Source organism: Apodemus sylvaticus, chromosome X (assembly GCF_947179515.1).
Source record: "Apodemus sylvaticus chromosome X, mApoSyl1.1, whole genome shotgun sequence".
Taxonomy (NCBI): Eukaryota; Metazoa; Chordata; class Mammalia; order Rodentia; family Muridae; genus Apodemus; species Apodemus sylvaticus.
This window is the reverse complement of record NC_067495.1, coordinates 91,695,175-91,715,574: the sequence shown is the minus strand read 5'-3', so window position 1 is coordinate 91,715,574 and position 20,400 is coordinate 91,695,175. Positions and strand designations below refer to the sequence as shown.

Sequence of the window (20,400 nt, the reverse complement as noted above, 5' to 3'; positions counted from 1 at the left end):
GTAATTTCTGAAAAAATTTTTATTCCCCTCCAAAAAAACAAATACAATCAATCAAAGGGGGTGAAAGGTCATGATTCTATTGTTGCCATAACAAAATCAGCTTAGAACTGGATCACTTGGCCCTGTAAACAGAACAGAAAAACAATGTTGTGTTTTGTAATTTAAGGAACCTTTATATAATCCATAGCCCTGGGTTCAATCTTAACCAAAGCCACAATCTAAACACTGAAATCCTAGAAGCCATTTCTTTCAGATATTGGAGTTCAAACTTTTGGATGTGTCAAAGCATATGCCAGATTCCCAAAACATAAAAATACTTCTGGCCCCAAGCATTTTAGATACGGAATCTGTAACTCAGCTGTGGGCAGTTATCTGGAGGGTGCCCTTTGTACACTGACCTCAGTCACCTCAACAAATAAAGCTTCACATAGAAAAGGACAGTACCTTTCTCTTCTTGTCGCCTCCTAATTCAAAATGCTTGCATCTCTTAATAGCCAGCATCCTCTTAGACCTGCAGCTGGCATCCACACACTCCAGTCTCAGCACAATCTTCTTTGTAGTCTTAGCCTAGAAAAAAAATACGAAGTCAAATCCCTCACAAAATTACATTTTGCCACAATATGTTTTTAGCTATGGAGTTTTAAGCTGGATCACTAATCAATTTCCTTAAAACTTCCTTTCTGGACTGTCGAGTACACACTTACTCCCCACTAATAATCAACTGAGTCTACAGTTTTGGCCAGAGTTTTGCAATCTGGCAATTTGAAAGTTCAAATGTAGCCAGGCGGTGGTGGCACGCGCCCTTAATCCCAGCACTTGGGAGGCAGAGGCAGGCGGATTTCTGAGTTTGAAGCTAGCCCAGTATACAGGGTGAGTTCCAGGCCCGCCAGGGCTACTAAGAAACCCTGTCCCGAAAAAATGGGGGAAAAAGGAAGAAAGTTACAATGTATCAATTTTCCACAAATGTTGGGTGGACATTTAAATGAATGCTTCCATTACCCTACACACCCAAGACGGGTTACACATTGACTGTTCAAAGACTTCTAAGACTGAGAAATCCCAACAGCCTTCTGTGTCACTACTGGGAACTGAACCCGCCTTCATAACCGGTAACAACTCCACCACTGAGCCTCAGCAACAAACCCCAATTTTTGCTGCAATAAAGACCTGAGGGTTCAGACATAGCCATAACCAAACGAAAGGTCTTGTTCCACTACCTTGGAAATGTCCCTGCCGCCAAGTGGGGTAACATTACTGTGGTCAACACTAAAGCAAACAAGGGATGGCAAAATCCAACTCCTTACCACATTAAGAAATGTGTCGGTAATAATCACTAACCTTTTTGCGGAAAATAGGCTTAGTCTGCCCACCATAACCACTCTGCTTCCTGTCATAACGCCGCTTTCCTGGGGGGAAAAGTTATTCGTTACCGTATACAGCAGATCCTAAGTCAAGAGTTACAAGGAAGTCTTAGGCTTAAAATTTGCGGCTGCCCTACATTGAGAAGTAGTCCTACTAAGGGGAGGGAGATACCTGGACTTGTCACATCAAAACCAAATTATTGAGTCTGGCATGCCGGAGAACAGGTACGACCCTAACCCTTGAGAGGCCAAGGCAGGAAGAAGATTGCTTATTCCAGGCCAGCCTGCCTTATGTAGAGGGGAGGCCTTTATCTCTCAACAACTCCCCACCCCACTACCAAATTACATCCAAGCAGCTTACCCTGGGCATACAAAGAATCCTTGCCCTTCTTGTACTGTGTCACCTTGTGGGGTTGGTGCTTCCCACATTTTTTGCAGAATGTCCGGCGGGTCTTGGGAACATTCACCTAGCAAAAATAGTGTTCAAAACAGTTACCAGATCACAATGGTCCAGAGTCCTCGCTGGATGCAAATAAATCTGATTTATTCTACAACTACTCAGTAACACACGCGCCATCAGACACAGCACCCACCCACAGCTAACTCACGCCATCAAGTCAATTCCTCCACCCATAACTCGCTTTCTCCTGTGTCGCTCTCTGCTATGCTAGGTTTCCTGGGTACATAGAGGTCATGCCAGAGCCCAGATGTACCCTGGCATGGTATTGTACACGCTGGGTACAAGGATTAAACTGGATGCTACCAAAGCCAAACAAACGATCTTACCATGTTCGCAGGAGCGCTTTCAGCTCAGAAAGAGAGAGGACAGAGCAGCAGAGGAAGTTTATAGGAGGTGCCTATGTGCACTTCCTCTGAGCCGTGGGAGACAGCAAGCATAGAGTCTGTCTGTAGGGATCTCAGCACAGCGCCCTCGTATGGGTGGATGATTTCTCTTAGCTGCAGACTTGAGTTTCAGCCGAGGCTCCGCCTAGGGTCTGGTCCGCTGCAATCGGCTCCATTTCCTCCCGCACAGCGACAGTAACTGCTTTATCCCTGTTGGTAGACAGTGCAATTTAGTAGCTTACGCGAAGAAAGCAGTTCTCTTCCTAGACTCTAATCACCAGTGTTGGAGCAGAACCGGGACTAGGATCAAGTTGAGGGGGTCCTTTACCTCTGCGTAACATTCTTGTTCGACTTCAAGGAGACTAGGATGATCGTTCGCAGCGAAGTGTGGCTTAAGGAAGCCCTGGGACAGAGCTAATGGCTTCAGTTTGTTTCTCATGTGATCAATGGGTCCACATGTTTATTTAATGTCTATTCTGTTTCAGACAATGTTGTAGGAGCAGAACAAGGTTATTGAATGTACTCGTCAATGTCTAATTCCAGGCTAAGTACATTGAAGCAAAGGAACAAAGCAGCGGCCTTTTATCTGAGGAACTTAATTGGCTGATTTGGTTCTGAAAACTGACAATGAACTTACCCAGCTTCTAAAGTACTTGGGTCAACAAAGAAAACATACTTCAGCACTTTGCTTCCCCGAATATGTGACCGCAGGCATGCATAGCGTTTCAAAATAGCCCAGCAGAGAAAGGCTGAAGGGTGCTGAGTTTTAAAGTAGATTTTCAGAGTAATTCTAAGAGAAAGATAGTAATCCTCCTTCCATTTTCCAGATGAGGTGTTTCCCAGTGGCATGTGAAACCATTTGTCCAGTGTCAGTAGCAGTGTGTTCAGAATGCACACCCCACATGTTATGATTCCAGAACCTAGTTTCCTTTTAACATCACATAATATTACTCTCATGGCCGGTGTATCATAATAGCTATCTTCCCAACACAGGGCCTCGCTAATCCCAGGCTGTGCTTAAAATCACCTCCGCAGGTGAAGATGGCTGTGAATTTCTGATCCTTGTCCTGAGTGGGGGAGGCTGCAGGTACATGCAGCTTTGCTTGACTTATGCCTAGATCTTTGAATCCTGTTCATCTCAGGAGCTGCTTACTATTCCTAGCATTTACCAAATGAGGAGACTGAGGCATGTGAGGCCTTGAATGCACTAATCCAAAAGTTACACGCATTGTTATTTTGAAGCTGGAATTAAGCCATATATTACGATATAGCCCTAGCCTTAGCCAGTATATTATATAGGGAGAGGAAACTACGGGTAGACAAATGGGCAGAATGCAGAAGGGGGCAGCAGTGGCATAGGAGCTAATGGTAAGAGACCCTGAAGTATCCTGCTTGCATAACGCTCCGGAAACAAGCTGACACTTTATTCACCCCCGTTTTTTGTTAGATGATCTCCTGGGGTTAAGGCAATAATAATGTCATTGTCTGCTACATTTCTTTACCAACCCGCCAGTTGATGTCCAGCAGGATTTTCTTTTCTCTAGTCCCTTAAAAAGTTTCACTGGCCGGGCAGTGGTGGCACACGCCTGTAATCCCAGCACTCTGGGAGGCAGAGGCAGGTAGATTTCTGAGTTTGAGACCAGTCTGGTCTATAGAGTGAGCTCCAGGGCAGCCAGGGCTACACAGAGAAACCCAATCCAAAAAACCAAAAAAAAAAAAAAAAAAAAAAGTTTCACTGGTAGCCAACCGGTGGTAGCACATGCCTTTAATCCCAGCACTTGGGGATTTTTCTGGGGCCAGCATGGTCTACAGAGTGAGTTCCAGGACAGCCAGGGCTACACAGAGAAACCCTGTCCTGAGAAAACCAAAAAAAAAACAACAACAACAACAAAAAAAAAACAAAAACAAAAAAGAAATTTTTCCCCCACTGGCCTTTAGGGAGAGTCTAAAGGTTTTATTTGCCTGTTTTTGTTTTACAAGTAAGTGATCTGGAGAGAGAAAGACAATTAGCCTTCTTCATCTAATCAAATTTGGCTCTTTTTATCATTCCCCGTGTGACATAGTTGGGGGAATTTTCTTATTTTAAAATATTTAATGGACAAAATTGCATGTGTTTAAGGTACATAATGTGATGATATACATTCATCTTGTATAATAACTGCCACAGTCAATTTAACACATCCATCATCATCAATAGTTAGGTGTGTGTGTGTGTGTGTAGGGTGAAGGCACTTAAGTCTGCTCTCTTATCAAACCTCTAGTACGCAATCAGTATTAATACAGTCTCCATGTTGCATATTAAACGTGCAGAGGTTACTCAGAACTCACGGTTTGTTTAGTGCTATGTTTCTGTTTTCTACAAGTCTGTGCTCATTACTTTCCCCTAAAATGAAGCACCCAGAACTGAAGACAGGACTCTAGTTCATAGTCTTAAGTTCTCGGTGCTTCAAGACTAGAAGAGACTCACTTTCCTCTAGATATTTTACTTCTAGAAAAAAGCTCAATGTTGCCTTAACTTTCAGCCATTTTTTGCTTCTGACTTGCCATTTCTCTTAGTTGCTGTGAGCAAAGGCCAGGTGCCATTTCCACGGGCACTGTGCCACCCATCCTACTTCCACCTGGAGCTTTGAATTTCTAAGTTGGAACCTAGTTGTGAGACCTCACTCTTCACCCTAGAAAATACATTGTTGTGTTTGACCTCTTAAGCCAAATGACAAAGGCCTTTTTGAATATTTAATTGCCCTGATTCATCAAGTACACAGCCTTTCCCTATTTATAGAACACATTTTTTTATCTTAAAACATAAACATTTTATTTTTATTTTTATTTTTTTTAGAATAGTGTATCATAAGTCCTTTTTTATTAGATGTATTCTTTATTTACATTTCAAATGATTTCCCCTTTCCTGGTTCCCCCCTCCCCATGAAAGTCCCATAAGTCCTCTTCCCTCCCCCTGTTCCCCAATCAACCCTCTCCTGTTTCCCTGTCCTTGTATTCCCCCACACTGCTGCATTTGAGCCTTTCCAAGACTAAGGGCCTCTCCTCCCTTTGATGTCCAACAAGGCCATCCTCTGCTGCCTGTACAACACATTTATTGGGCTACTTTCTCTATCTTCCTCACAGCTGTTTACCAACATCAGACCCTTATATCACATTGTATTGTATGTGTGTATGCCACAGCATGAGTGTGGAGGTCAGGAGGACCACTAATGAGAATCACTTCTCTCCTTCCTCGGATATTGGACGTAAGTCATCAGGCTTGGCAGCAAGTACTTTACCTGCTGACTCATCTCCATGGGGGATAATTTGAATGTTCACTAGCTTATTTGCTCTGTTTTGGGGTAGTCCTATTGGTATGAATGAAGGTGCTGGGTGAGTGGTTGTGACCAAAGGGTGAAAAAGTTCCTACCTCTATTCTGCCTTCTGCCTGTGCTTCCCTAATTTCCCACAGTGCTATTACTAACTTACTAACAGTGCTGTTACTAACCCACCCCAAATGGACCTTTAGAAATGATGGAACATGTGGCAAGAAACATCTAACTGAAGAAAAAGTGAGGTATGGCAGATGTCTATGGTCACTCCATTGGTGACTGGCACAGCTACTACATGTGACTAAGGAAAAGTAATAACTCATCAATAAAGTAGGGAGAGCCATATAACACTTGGTGCCCACTGATCTTTACCAATGTAGTGATTTACCAATTTGCCATTCTACAAATGCTTTAAACAAAAAAACAGTGCTTTCCACATTCTGGCCAATTTTTGTAATCAGTAATATGTTTCTGTAATAGGGTGTAATGTCTCTGTAAGCAATATGAAAGTGGCCCATGAGAGAAGATAGACAAAATCAGTCACCAGTGCCTCTGCCACCATCATGTGGCAAATATTGGCTACATTTCTATGGGGACTCCTCAGGTAGAAGAAGGAAGCTGGGACACAAACTTGGGACCTGTTGAGGAAACATTCTGTCTTAAAAGAACACATCTAATCTTGTTTATTAGTTGACAGAATCAAAGAAAATATTGTACCTTGTTAATCTCGGAGGGAAAAAAAAAATGAGGCAGAATCTCCTATGTTGTCCAGGCTTTGAGCTAGTGGTCGTCCTGTCCTCCATTACCCCAGTAGCTGGGATTATAATTTTTTTCATCATGGCTCAGCTCTTAAGGCTGAATTTTGAAGGTAGAATATTCACAAAAGGACATTTGAAAAAATGGGGAAGGGCACAAGTCGTTGTGTGAGCTTATATTCAGGCATCTTTATCTGCAGAAGAAAAATGCTTTCTTAGAAAAATGACTCAGCAGGGAAGTCTTGTCTCTACCTCTGCCAGGCTATGTATTTCAGGGTCTCTAAGTGAGCCTTCTTTGTCCTCCAAATTGAATTGTGTGAACCTGACTCTCCCCTACAGAGGCCACAGGAGACCTTAAAGACACTGGCATCTATCTTCTTCCTGTCCTTTAGGTATGTCATTCCTTTGCCCCAGGGAGGGTAGTCTGATAGCCCGTTTGTTCAGCCCAGCCCCATCATCTTAGGAGACTCAACCAACCCAATAATGGGAAGAGTCTCTCAGAGCTGGACTCTTGAGTGTCAGAGGTCCCAGGCCAATTCGGGGTGGGGAGAGTTGTGAGGGAGCGGAGTAGGGACAGCAGCTCGGAACCAGATACCATACTGCTAAGAAGAAAAAAAAAAAGCATTGGTTTAGTCAGGAAACAAAAAAAGGGAACTGAGTGGCTGTGAAAGGGTGGGGTTTGCTCAGACTGTCCTTCCTCTCTGGACTGTAAGAATATGTCTCCAGGGCCAGAGTCTTCAGAGATCGAGTCCCACCTTCCAAGTCGTGGCATCTCACTACGCCTGGAGAGCTACCTGCATTAAGTCAGAATTGAGGTGGGTCTGGGGTGAGGTTGGGCCTGGGCAGCAGCCATAATAACTTCTGTTGGAACCCTCAAAGGTCGGACAGGAAACATGGCTGGTTCCATATATCTGCTGGTGGAGGAGGCTCATGGAGAGTGGGAGTGTCACCAGAAGAAGGCCCTGGTATTCCCTTCCAATGATGGAGGGAATATAAAGGTCTTCTGAAGACGGCGGCAAGTGTGGAGGGGTGGCTGTAGGAAGAGGAAAGGGTGACCTGAGGTGACTATCTGAGAAGGTAGCAAATGTTGGAACGGGAGCTCTGCAGCTCTCGATGGGAGAGAGACACTACAGGCAGCAGCAGGGTTAATTAAAGCAAGCCATTTTCACCAAACACTGTCTGAAGACACAAAATGTATCCTTGTATCAAGGAGAACCTCAGAAGAAGGAATTCTGAGAGGCCGCTTAATCGGCAAAAAGCTAAAATAGCTCATGTGTCTCAAACGGCAGTGCTGAGGGAAGGTCTGTGCTAAGTAGGGAGGAGGCAACTTGTCTTGGCCTGCAACAGGCCAGATAGCACCAAGGATGAGATCTGGCTCTTAGGAAGGATTGTGTGGAGGCTGTGGCAGCCTCGTGGTAATAGTGGCTCGGTAACAGAGCCAGCGGAACGCAGCCACTGCCTCAGCTGAGACAGTGTGGCCAACCCATGAGGACTCCGGAAAGGTTTTTCCTCTTACAGTTACCTACCATGTGCATGGCTGCCTTTTCTCTTGGCTTCATTATTTCTCTTCATTTCCTTCCCACTTCCTCTCCTTCCTCTTCCTTTCCCGGCCTGTATCCCCTGATCCAGAATCGGCACTTAACAGCCTTTAAGTTGCTTCAAATTTGTCTTGCCCCTTTCCCTGTAAGCCCCTTTGTCTTTTCCCTTACCCCCTTCCCTATCTGCCTGTTACTTTGCTCTGGAAGGTTATTGCCAGGATTTCAAGTGTAAATCAATGAAGTGGTTAAGGCCCTTGGCCTGAGTAAGTGCTGGATCTCAGCAGTCATTACTACTCTAGTTCCATCTGAGTCATGCCAGTGCTCGGTAGGGTTGACATAGGGCAAATCGAGTGAAATTTTGACTCTGCTCAGATCAAGCTGATGGAGACATTCTGAAATGAGCCTCCAGACATCCAAATGGAAACATAACCTCCTCACTACCCAGCTCTCGAAGCCGGAAGGTTTAACCCATGCTAAGCATTTCCAACTGTAGCACAGCAACTGTCCTGAGGGTGGGGTGGGTGTATACAGCTCAAGGCCTATCCATCCCCTTTGCTGTTAGGTACACACACGCCTTAGCTCCGTACCTTCCTTCATCTTCCATGCCACACTTCTGAAGCCAGGGCTCTATTGCCTTTCTCAATTATTTGAAATAAGCCACAAATTGCAAATTGTCATGGAAACCTAAAGTATTACAGCTATGCAGTATCCCATAAGGCTTGCCCTAGCCACTGTAGACTGTTTATTGTTTTATTTGGAAGTAAGGTCTTGCCTACCTAGCCAAGGCTGTGTAGCCCAGACTAGTCTTAAACTTGTGGTCCTTCTGCCCTACTCACCTGCATGCTGGAATTACAAAAGGACATGGCCACATCTACCTGACTTCTATTTTACTTAGGCTGTTTAATCTATTTGCTTGCACAAAAAAAAAATGAGATTTCTGTTGATGTTTTGTTTAGAATCTTTGCAAATGCCTTATGAGAAGAACTAGAGTAACTCTCCATCTACTTGTAGGGTCTTGGTGCAATTGGAACAGGCAACAACTTTGTTGTTTCCATCTGAGCAAATTTCCTATAAAGTATCTTGTCTGTGGTCTGGAGCCATAGCAGGAAGTCACTTAGATATAAGGGGAAAGATAAGTTTTCTGAAACCCAAAGTTTGGATGTTCTCCAAACATTCATCTGTATCGGTGTCTCTACTTTTCCCTCAGCAATGCTGAGGTCATTGCTAACCCCTGAAGAGAAGGGACGGCTACAATTCAGAGTATAACAGAACTCAAGAACAGCTGGAGGTGGCACAGACTTGTAATCCCAGCACTCACAAGGCTGAGGCAGGAGGGTTGCCTGGAGTTCCAGACGAACCTGACTTACAGAGGAAGACCTTGTTTCAAGGAGGAGGAGGGGGGGGAGGAGGAGGGGGAAGGAAGTAGTTGTTGTTATGGAGGAGACTTTAACTTTTTTGTACTCCAAACCTGCTTGGTTATGCATGAATCCATCAGGGGAGGGGGAGGGGACACACCTCTGAGGAGCCTGAAACAATTGGGCCACGTGTAACTTTCAGTTTGTTATGGAGGTTTATGTACAGTAATTGACCATCATCTTAGAACTTTATAAACCTGGAATGTCTCACCAGGGGCATTCCTCCCCACTGCCCACTCCCTGAAAGCCTCTTCAAATAAGTCTCAAAATGCCAACACTTCAGGTTATACTGATTATTCAAACCCCAGCAGTTCTCACTGCTGACCCTCACCAAAATGAAAATAAAGCCTCACTCCTATAAAGAAATCTTAGAGAGTTATGAGGAATTGAGTTTTAAACAAAAGGAGGATTAAAATAAACTGGCTTTGTGAAAATTTTAGTTCAGAATAAAGCCAGAGTTAAAACAAAACAAAACAAAACAAAAAAAGGGACATGAAGATGAAGTAAAGATTCAGAGGAAAAAACTCAGTCTCTCAAAGCATGCTGTTAGGAGCAGAAATTGGTTAGTACACCATTTCTGGAGAGTAGTTTGGCAATATGTAGCAAAATGTACACACAATTTTTCATATTTCTTTATATATTGTGATGTATATGTTTATGATATGTGTCTATTTCTATGTATATTTCTGTGTGTACATGGGGTGTGTGTGGTTTTATAGTGTATATGTGTATAAATATATCTGTGTGTATTATGTCAGTACATATATGGCATATGTGTCTGTATTTGGGATGTCTGTGGATGTTTGTGTGTGTGGTGTCTGTATAGTGAGTATGCACGCACAAGTATGTGCTGGTGCCTTCAGAGAGTGTCAGAGTTACAGGATGCTGTAAGTGGCTTGATATAGATGTTGGGAACTGAACTTGGGTCCTCTGGAAGAGCACTAAGCACGCTTCTTACCTGCTGAGCCATCTCTCCAATTATTCCTCCTCCTCCTCCTCATTATTATTATTATTATTACTATTATTATTTATCTTGTTTCTTAGGTTTTCAGAGAGGGTTTCACTGTGTAGCCCAGGCTGATCTTTTTTATTTTATTTTATTTTTATTTTTATTTTTATTTATTTTTTTTTAAAGATTTATTTATTTATTTATTTATTATATGTAAGGACACTGTAGCTGTCTTCAGACACACCAGAAGAGGGAATCAAGGCATCAGATTTCATGATAGATGGTTGTGAGCCACCATGTGGGTGCTGGGATTCGAACTCCGGACCTCCGGAAGAGCAGTCAGTGCTCTTAACCACTGAGCCATCGCTCCAGCCCTTATTTTTGTTTTTTATTTTATTTTATTTTTTTTTTTTTTTTGGTTTTTCGAGACTCGAGACAGGGTTTCTCTGTGTAGCCCTGGCTGTCCTGGAACTCACTCTGTAGACCAGGCTGGCCTTGAAACCTGCCTGGCTCTGCCTCCCAAGTGCTGGGATCAAAGGTGTGTGCCCCCACTGCCCAGCAACCCAGACTGATCATTTTTTTTTTTTTTTTTGGCTGTTTGGATTTGGTTTTTTTTTTTCCGAGACAGAGTTTCTCTGTGTAGCGCTGGCTGTCCTGGAACTCACTCTGTAGATCAGGCTGGCCTCAAACTCAGAAATCCGCCTTCCTCTGCCTCCCAAAGTGCTGGGATTACAGGCGTACGCCACCACCACCCAGCAATATTTTATTTATTTATTTATTTATTTATTTATTTATTTATTTATTCATTTATTTATTTATTTATTTATTTTTGGTTTTTTGGATTTTTTTTTCAAGACAGTGTTTCTCTGTATAGCTCTGGCTCTCCTGGAACTCACTCCCAGGCTGATCTTAAACTCACTATGTGATCCTCCTGCCTCAGCCTCCTGAGTGCTAAGATGACACTCATACTTCACAGCCATGGCTAGGAATGATGGTAAACAAGAATCTTAGGACCTTTTTGGCAAGAAGTATGTTGCATGGATGGATGAATGGATATATAGATAATTTTAAATATATACAAACTATACATGACAGGTGCAATAAATTTGCAATTTTTTTTTATTTTTAATATCCTTAAACTGGAAACATGTTCTACAATGAATCTGCATTATTTTGACATAAGAGGGAAAAAATAAGTGTTTAACCTAAGGGAAACAAAAACTGAATTGAAAAATAAACCTGATATAATGGAAGTCTTTGTCATGAATTTGGTCACAAAGTAAGTAGGTTTTAGTGGAGTCTGAGAAGTGTTTCCTGAGAAATTCCTGCTAACAATTGGGTTGCTTTGATACTATGGGCATGGCATTGTAAAGACATTTCTTCTGCCTGGGTATGATGCCTTTAATTCCAGCACTTGGGCAGGCAGAGGCAGGGAAATCTTATGAGTTTAAAGACATCTATGTAGTGAGTTTTAGGACAGCCAGGGCTATGTAATGAGACCTTCTCAAAGAAAAGAGAATGGAAAAGAAAACAAAACAAAACAAAAGAAAAGAGCCAGTGGGTTTACTATCACCACATAAACACAGAAACTGGGTCTGGGGATGCAGGCCTATAATCCCAATACTCAGCTGGTGGAGGAAAGAGAAGATCAGAAGGCCATAGTCTAGCCAGGCGGTGGTGGCGCACGCCTTTAATCCCAGCACTTGGGAGGCAGAGGCAGGCGGATTTCTGAGTTCGAGGCCAGCCTGGTCTACAGAGTGAGTTCCAGGACAGCCAGGGCTACACAGAGAAACCCTGTCTCAGAAAAAAAAAAGCCATAGTCATTGTTGACTACATAGAAAGTTTAATAACAACCTTTGCTACATGGAACCTTGTGGGGGGCAGGTGGAGGGAAATCAACCTAAATCAGCCTGGGAAGTAATATCATGCTACAGAAATTGCAAGATACGGTGGGAGCTATAGGTGGTTGAAGATGGACAAGGTACACAGTCACACACACATTAGTTTCATTGTGTTTGTTGTCAAGAACAAGTGAAGTAACCCATGGAAGATGTTGGTCAGAAGCAGGGATGTGTGGCTCTAACCTAGCCACTCGAGTTTCCTTCCAAGCAGCACAAATATAAGTGGCAAAATAATATAAAGTGCCTGACAGGTAGATGACACTAGAACAGAAGTTCTTCTTCATTTTGTTACAGGAAAAAAATCGAAGTAACCAGATGTTTGATGGCCAATTACCAAGAGCTTTAAAGGAGAAATGATGAGAAAATGCTAGTTCTTTGATGTTCTAGTTAAGTAGTTCTATTGGAGTACTATTGACTCATAGCTCCGTCATCAATTCTCTTCGATCATAGGCAGGCTGGGCCATTTACTGCATATTGCTCCAGTGCTGTTCCTAGTAGTGTTTCATCTTATCATAAGCAAGGATAATTGCCAGTAATGCTTTCAATTATTGACTCTTCAAGGGTTATTAATATTAATGCCTCGGCATAGCGCAGTTTGTATCATAACTGAACTCTTACTAATAAGCTTCCTTTTTTTACTTCTACTGCTGCATGTAGAGATGAGGGGCTGCAAAAAGGTGGCTATGTGTATTCCTTGTATTTGGATTTTAATAATGTTATAACACTGAAACTACATGGCACACAAACAACTCAGATTTTCTCCCTTTCTCATCACCTGTATGAACCTCTCTCAGTACGTGCGACATTTCTGTTACTTCTGCTTCCACCTAGTCTCTTACCCCTTGACTAACACATGCAAGGTCAGCACACATCATGCATATTTTTTTGGTGTGTGTTTGGATGGTCTCTATTAGCCAATGAAATGGCTAGAGGCAAAATTAGAGCTTCCCACAATAAGCAGCTCCAAGACTCTACCTGCTATCAAAGAGCAGTCCACTGTACTGTGCCAGCCTTCTGGAAGATGCAGAGATACATGCTTTTTCTTTTAGATTATTGGCTAGTGGACCAGAGGTACCTAAGAAAGAACTACCACACTTTTAGGTTGTGTGAGTCTCGACTGCATTCTAGGGAAAGGAAGAAGAACTAAGGAATAGCAAACCATGGCGATTCCAGTAAGCATGCAGTTCAACGGTCTAGTGGTAGAGACCATCTCACTCCTAGCTCAGACGGGCATGGTGGCTTACTTACTTCCTTATATTTAGACCAGCACTAAACGCTACCTCAATGCAAGCACTTGAGACAGAAGTCTTCCTCTTGTACAAATTGGATTTATTAAAGGAAGGAAGGAAGGAAGAAAGAGGCAGCAGCAGCACATGTCTTACAGGACATAAGAGCAGGTATCAGGACTGAAACTGATACTGGGCAGGGCATGTGCCCACAAAGATCACACAACATAATTGAAGGTAAAAGGGCTCGAGAGCATTTTACTCTAAAGCACACACGCTAATAGATATGGTGCCTCGGGATGCTTTTGACCCTCAACTGCTTATGCTACTCAGCTTCCTTAGGGTTTTATTTTGCCTTCCATAATTTGAGTCTTTGATTATGAAGAAGTACTTGATTGTAATTCATCATGAAGCAAGAGTGATATTATTACAAATGACTTAGCAATTAATAAGTAACAATGACACATTAATTACAATTAATAAGTAACAATGGCTTACTAATTGCAATTAGCACATAATGGCTCATTAATTTAATCAATGCGTAATAGTGGCTTATTAATTACAATTAATAAGTAATAACCAAATAATAAGTAATAATGACTTATTACTCCATGACATAGCAATTAATAAGACTAGAGAAACATGGTTTACCATGTTACTACTACTTGTGAGTGATTGGGAGAATTATGCTATTAACTGGAAATTTGGAGTTTGAGCTGAAGGTGAAGAGAAACATTTGTATTTCTACATCATTTCTTTCTAAAGATCACCAACAAAACACTAACCCAAACCATTGCCAGAAGGAGGCAGCAGCTGTGCTGTAGACAGAAGGTAGAGATCATTGTGACAGTCTTCGAATTCCTTTTTGTCTTCTCAGCATGGTAACAGAACTGTCTACACTGCAAGAAAGAGCAAAACAACTGTACACAGCACCAAGCTTTAGTTAAAAACCAAAACAAAAAACAAACAAACAAAAAACCCAACCCAAACCAACCCCCAACCCCTCACTCTCCCTGCTTAAAAAAAAAAAATCACCTTTTCAGAGAAAAAATACAGTAAAAGTGCTGGCTTTACTTATTCAGCTTATATAGTGCTATCAAAAGCAAGAGGTATTTCAAGAAAGTAAAATTCCATAGTCCTTGCAGGGAAAATGCCTCTGATTCTAAACAAAGGTCCAAGGAGATATAATATTTTTTTTGTTACTCTGTGGTCCATTGTTATGACTATCATGCTTTCACATATGTTTCTAATGAATGTTTAGAATTGGTAAAATTGTGCATAAACTTTAGGTAGATTGTGTGTGTGTGTGTGTGTGTGTGTGTGTGTCTGTCTGTCTGTCTGTCTGTCTGTTTGAAGAAGTCATTGTTGAGCTGTGTCTAGTGTGGCAAGCCTATAATCTAGATAGCATTGCAGATGCTGAAACAGTAGGATTGACATGACATCTGGGCCTGCCTGGGCTACCAAATGAGTTGAAGGTCAACCTGAGCCACCCTGGAGTATCAATCCTCACCACCACAGAAAAGCATTTGATAGTTTTGTGGAATTTTATGGTGGATTCTAAGCATATTGTTCTTCCTAAATGAAAATAGCTGGCATCCTTAACAGCAACATAGTTATGTCACTTAAAGAAAATCCATGTTATTCTTTTGTATGGTTATGAGTGCTTTGCCTGCACTAACATATGTGCACCACTAGCATGCCTGGTGACCAAGGAGGTCAGAAGAAGGCACCAGAATCTCTTGGGACTGGGGTTACAAGTGGATGTGAGCCATCATCTGGGTGCTGGAAACTGAATCCTGGTTTTCTGCACTAGCAGCAAGTACTCTTAACCACTGCTCCATTGGTGTCACTTTTACCTGGTGCCATCTATAAGAAACTACCTAAGGGGAAGGGAGAGGGAGAAGAGGAGGGGGGAGAGAAGGGGAGGGGGAGAGGGAGAACGGGAGGGGGAGAGGGAGAGGAGGAGGGGGAGGGAGAAGGGGAGAGGGGGAGAGGAAAAGGGGGAGAGAGGGAGAGAGAGGGAGGGGAGGGAGAGAGAGAGGGAGGGAGAGGGAGAGAGGGAAAGGGAGGGAGAGAGAGAGAGGGGAGAGGGAAAGAGAGGGAGAGGGAGGGAGAGGGAGAGAGGAAGGGAGAGGGAGAGAAAGAGGGAGAGAGGGAAAGGGAGGGAGGGAGAGGGGGAGAGGGAGAGAGGGAGAAAGGGAAAAAAGGAGAGAGGGAAAGGGAGGGAAGGAGAGAGGGAAAGGGAGAGAAGGAGAGGGAGAGAGGGAGAGGGAAAGAGGGGGAGAGGGAGAGAGGGAAAGGGAGAAAGGGAGAAAGGGAAAAAAGGAAAGGGAGAGGAAAAGGGAGGGAAGGAGAGGGAGAGAGGGGGGAGAGAGGGGGAGAGGGAGAGAGGGGGGAGAGAGGGGGAGAGGGAGAGAGGGAAAGGGAGAAAGAGAAAAAAGGAAAGAGGGAGGGAGGGAAAGGGAGGGAAGGAGAGGGAGAGAGGGAGACGGAGAGAGGGGGAGAGGGGGAGAGGGGAAGAGGGAGAGAGGGGGAGAGGGGGAAAGGGAGGCCAAAGTGCTAAACTACTGGAGGAAAACTGATCTTAGCTTGAAAACCTCTCCTTTATACCCTGGTTATCTGGGAATGGGCTAAATCACCTGGCTGGTAGTTGCTGTGTGCTCATAAGTACAGGTGATGACTTATGTCCTTTTAGCTACAGACCTGAGTGGGTCAATTGAAAAACTGCATCATTGTTCATGATCCTGGGAACTGAAAGTTCAGTATGTGCCTTAGTGACTTCTGGTACTTGAATTGTCTCTCTTCTGAGAATACCAGGGTCAACAGAAAATTTTGCTGTTTACAGATTAGGAACATGTGTCAGAAAAGGGTAAATAGTATAAAGTGGTGTTTAGACATTACTGACCATCCAGGAGTATGTTGTTGGGCTCTAGAGCATTCAGTCTCCTTCCACAAGAAGCCCAGTTTTGTAAAACTCACCACATAGAATCAATCCCCCTGGTTCAATAGTATGCATTCACCGTACTTGAAATTTGACCAAATTGGGGACTGTGGAAGAAGGAGCTCAGGCCAAAACCAGGCTCCTTGCTAGTGTTGTATATGTGTGTTTTGTTTACAACACGGAGCAGGGCTGAGGCAGAACTAGGTAGGACAAAGATGACTATGCTAGAATCCTTAAAACCTTTCATTATCCACAGCATACGCACAAGTGCCAGAGAGAGGAAGCCATGGCAGCGGTGATACTGGAGAGCATCTTTCTGAAGCGCTCCCAACAGAAAAAGAAAACATCGCCTTTAAACTTTAAGAAGCGTCTGTTTCTCTTGACTGTACACAAACTTTCATACTATGAATATGACTTTGAACGTGGGGTAAGTTTCCCAAATGAGAAGTCCGAATTTCACCATAGTCCTGGGTCTTCTGTAAGAAACGAGATAGAAGAAATGCTTCCATGGGTAGTAGGTAGGAATTAAGTAGAGCTAAGTACATCAAACTCAAAAGAAATATTTCCTAGCCTAGGAGTAGGTACAGCCATGCCAGGGAAAAAGTCAAATGTGCTGAGTAGACGTTCAGAATGTCTTACCATGGAATTGTGTGGTTGCTAAGAACTCACTATATGCTTGTTGAGAATAAAATCCAAGAATTTGAAATTGCATTTTTATTTCTGTCACAAAAAGGCATATAATCATTTATTCTTCCATGTTATCTGCTTCCCCTTAAAGGTTCAATAAAATGTTGGATTTGTTTTAAACTAACAGGTTTTGCCAGGCACAGTGGCACATACTTTTAGTACCAGCACTCAGGTTTTCATAGTGAGTTCTAGGCCAGCCAGGGCTACATAGTGAGACCTTGTGTTAAAAACTCAAACCAGGTTCTGTTTGGCTGCAAGTACTGACTCACCACAGACGGTGATTAGATAACAGTGAGTAATCGTCTGGTTGCTTGATCATTCGTAATCTTTCTCCATCTTCTTCCTCATTCTTTCCTTCAGAGAAGAGGCAGTAAGAAAGGTTCAATCGATGTTGAGAAGATCACCTGTGTTGAAACAGTAGTTCCTGAAAAAAATCCTCCACCAGAAAGACAGATTCCGGTAAGATGAGGCCCGTGTCAAAGAGGGGGAGCTACAGACTGTAAGGCACTTGGAACTCTTTTTTGTTTGTTTGTTTTTTTGGATTTGGTTTTCCCGAGACAGGGTTTCTCTGTATAGCCCTGGCTGTCCTGGAACTTACTCTGTAGACCAGGCTGGCCTCGAACTCAGAAATCCGCCTGCCTCTGCCTCCCAGAGTGCTGGGATTACAAGCATGTGCCACCACAGCCCGGCACTTGGAATTCTTAATACTCCAAATACAATGGTGGCGGTGTAGCACTTTGTAGCATGCAGTTTTGTTTCCTTAGAAAATTCTTCACCAGGAGCCAGCGAGAGTGCCCAGTGGGGAGGAGGACTTGCTGCCAAGCCTGATGACTTGAGTTCTATCCTGGAAAATTGTCCTCTCGCCTCCACATAAGAACTGTGGACACACGCGCGCGTGCACACACACACACACACACACACACACACACACTAACGAAACAGATAGAAAGCAAGAATGCAAGAAAATATTTTTTTCATTCAGCCTGGGAGATGGTAAAATTCTTGCTGCAGCAAGCCCAGGGCTTGAGAATTCCCAGAACTCACATAAATCCAGACCTGGAAGTGCATGCACATCTGCACATTCAGCACTCCTATGGCATGATGGGAGGTGGAGACAGGAGAATTCCTGGATGTTCAAGGTCCAGCTAGTCTGACATAAGCAACAGCTGAAAAAGTGACCATGACTCAGAACCTGGGAGGTGAGGACTGATATCCAAGGTTGCCTTCTAACCTCCACAGGCATGCTGCTGCAAATACATACATGCATACATATATGCATGCATACATACATACAGAGATTTTAAAAACTGATTTCTTTTTTTGAAGATTTATTTTTAAATGTGTATATTGTGTTTATATGTATGTATATATGTGGTTGTGCATGCATTATATATATATACATCTATCTATCTATATATACACACACATACATACTCATATACATTATATGATTAGAATATAATGTAGCTATATACCTTGACTTATTTTCTTTGGGAGGAAGTTAGTGTTTCAGATTTTTTTCTGGGTGTGGCATAAGCATATGCAAATACTTATGCACCTGTTTAAGTGTATGTGGGAGCATGCATGCATGTATTTAGTCATTCATTATTTATTTGAGACAGAGTCTCACCATGTAGCACTTGCTAGCCAGGAATTCATTATGTAGACCAGGCTGAATTTATACTCAGAGATTCACTTGCCTCTGCCCCCTCAGGGCTAGGATTAAAAGCATGCTTTAGCATGCCCAGCTGCACTCAGTTGCTTGTTTCTTTGTTGCATGTGAATGGGTAGGTGCGAACCCACATGACTCTGGAAGCCAGAGGACAACTCATAGAAATCAGTTCTTGCCTTCCAGCATGAAGTTCCTGGAGATTGAACTCAGGTCATCATCAGGCTTGGTGACAAGTGCCTTGACTCTCCGAGCCACTGGGGAACTGGAGTTAAAGACATCTGTAAACTGCCACGTTGGTGTTGAGAATCAAATCCAGGTTCTCTGAAAAAGCAGCCAAACTGTTGAGCCATCTCCTCAGGAGCTATATCCCTACCCCCCTTTTAAAGTTTACTATTTTGTGAATGTTGGTGGGCATGTATGTGTAACACATGCATGCCTGGTACCTGGTGCCAGTGAAGGTCAGAACACTGCATCAGTTCTAGTGTTGGATGGATCCCCTGGAACTGAAGTTGCAGGCAGTTATGAGCCTCCATGTAGGTACTGGGAAACAAATCTGGGTCCTTTGCAAGATTAGTGAGTACTCTGCTTTTTCTGGTTTTTCAAGTAAGGAGGTGTGTGTGTGTGTGTGTGTGTGTGTGTGTGTGTGTAGCCATAGCTATTCTGAAACTTGTTCTGTAGACCAAGCTGGCCTTAAACTCACAGAGTTGGTAAACCTCTCTCTTACCTCCCTACTGCTGGGATTAAAGGCATATGCCACCACTGCCTGGTTTAGCACGTACTCAACTTCTGAGCCACCTGTTGTCCCAAAATGTCCCAAACATTTTTTAAGGTGTTTGAGTATTTTGCGTACATGAATATAAAAATGCAGTGTGTGCATGTCTGTGTGAATGCAGGCCAGAAGAGGGTGTCAGATACACTGGACCTGAAGTTACAGGTGGTGTGGGACCTGAGACATAAACTTATCTTCTGCAAGAACAGGCAGTACTCTTAACCTTGAGCTGTTTCTCAAACTCCAATAATGCTTTATTTTTGTTTATATTCCATTTCTTTTTATACACATTGAAAACTATTTAGGATGTATTTCTCCCCATTCTTTATTACATGAAATATTTTAAATAATAGTTAATTTTTCAGAGAAAAAAGAATATTTCATTGTTGACTTATTTTTACCTATAAGATTGAACAATAATGTGTTATTTGTCAATTACATGTCTCTCTCTCTCTCTCTCTCTCTCTCTCTCTCTCTCTTTCTTTCTTTCTTTCTTTCTTATTTTTTTTGTTTTTTGAGACAGAGTTTATCTGTGTAGCCCTGGCTGTCCTGGAACTCACTCTGTAGACCGGGCTGGCCTTGAACTCAGAGATCCGCCTGCCTCTGCCTCCCAAGTGCTAGGATTAAAGGCTTGTGCCACCACTGCCCGGCTACATGTTTCTCTTTTGACCTACTTTTTTGAGGTATTAACTAAGTTTCTAACTCTTTTAAAGACATCTCGATATAAGAGTATCAGTCCTTTGTTAATATTATTGTGTTGAAAATATTCTTCCAATTTTTTAATCTTTGAATCTGGGTTTGGTTTACTTTATTTTGCCCACAGTTGCTTTCCTTCCTCTCCCCTATCTATCTCTCCTCCTCCTCTTCCTCTTTCTTTGAGAAATGGTCTCACTATATATTTCTGACTGACCAGGCTGGCCTTGAGTGTATGGAAAGCAGCTTCTGCCTCCTGATGGTAAGATTAAGTGTATATGCCACCATACACAGCTCTTTCTTTCTTCTTTTTGTTTATTTTTTTTCTATTTGTATTTT

At 42.8% G+C, this 20,400-nt stretch overlaps 2 protein-coding genes across 4 annotated transcripts in view; one reads left to right on the top strand and one right to left on the bottom strand.

The window, feature by feature from the left end:
* Position 1: 1 nt before the first annotated feature.
* On the bottom strand, positions 2–2,262 carry Rpl36a (ribosomal protein L36a). The gene is made up of 5 exons (XM_052170564.1): positions 2,148–2,262; positions 1,723–1,828; positions 1,339–1,406; positions 445–567; positions 2–122 (listed from the first exon to the last, which is right to left on the bottom strand). The coding sequence occupies exons 1-5, from the start codon at positions 2,148–2,150 to the stop codon at positions 102–104; spliced, it is 321 nt and encodes a 106-aa protein (XP_052026524.1). The 5' UTR covers positions 2,151–2,262; the 3' UTR covers positions 2–101.
* A 4,280-nt stretch (positions 2,263–6,542) lies between these two features.
* Btk (Bruton tyrosine kinase) overlaps positions 6,543–20,400 on the top strand; it is a 43,783-nt gene continuing 29,925 nt past the window's right edge. The window contains exons 1-4 of one of the 3 annotated variants that reach the window (XM_052170740.1): positions 6,544–6,662; positions 6,997–7,085; positions 16,497–16,667; positions 17,288–17,386. In XM_052170740.1, the coding sequence (XP_052026700.1) occupies positions 16,527–16,667; positions 17,288–17,386 (240 nt within the window). In that variant the 5' untranslated portion in view covers positions 6,544–6,662; positions 6,997–7,085; positions 16,497–16,526. Of the gene's footprint in view, positions 6,663–6,930; positions 7,086–16,496; positions 16,668–17,287; positions 17,387–20,400 lie in introns of those variants that run through there. The other 2 variants (XM_052170741.1, XM_052170739.1) reach the window with 2 other exon arrangements.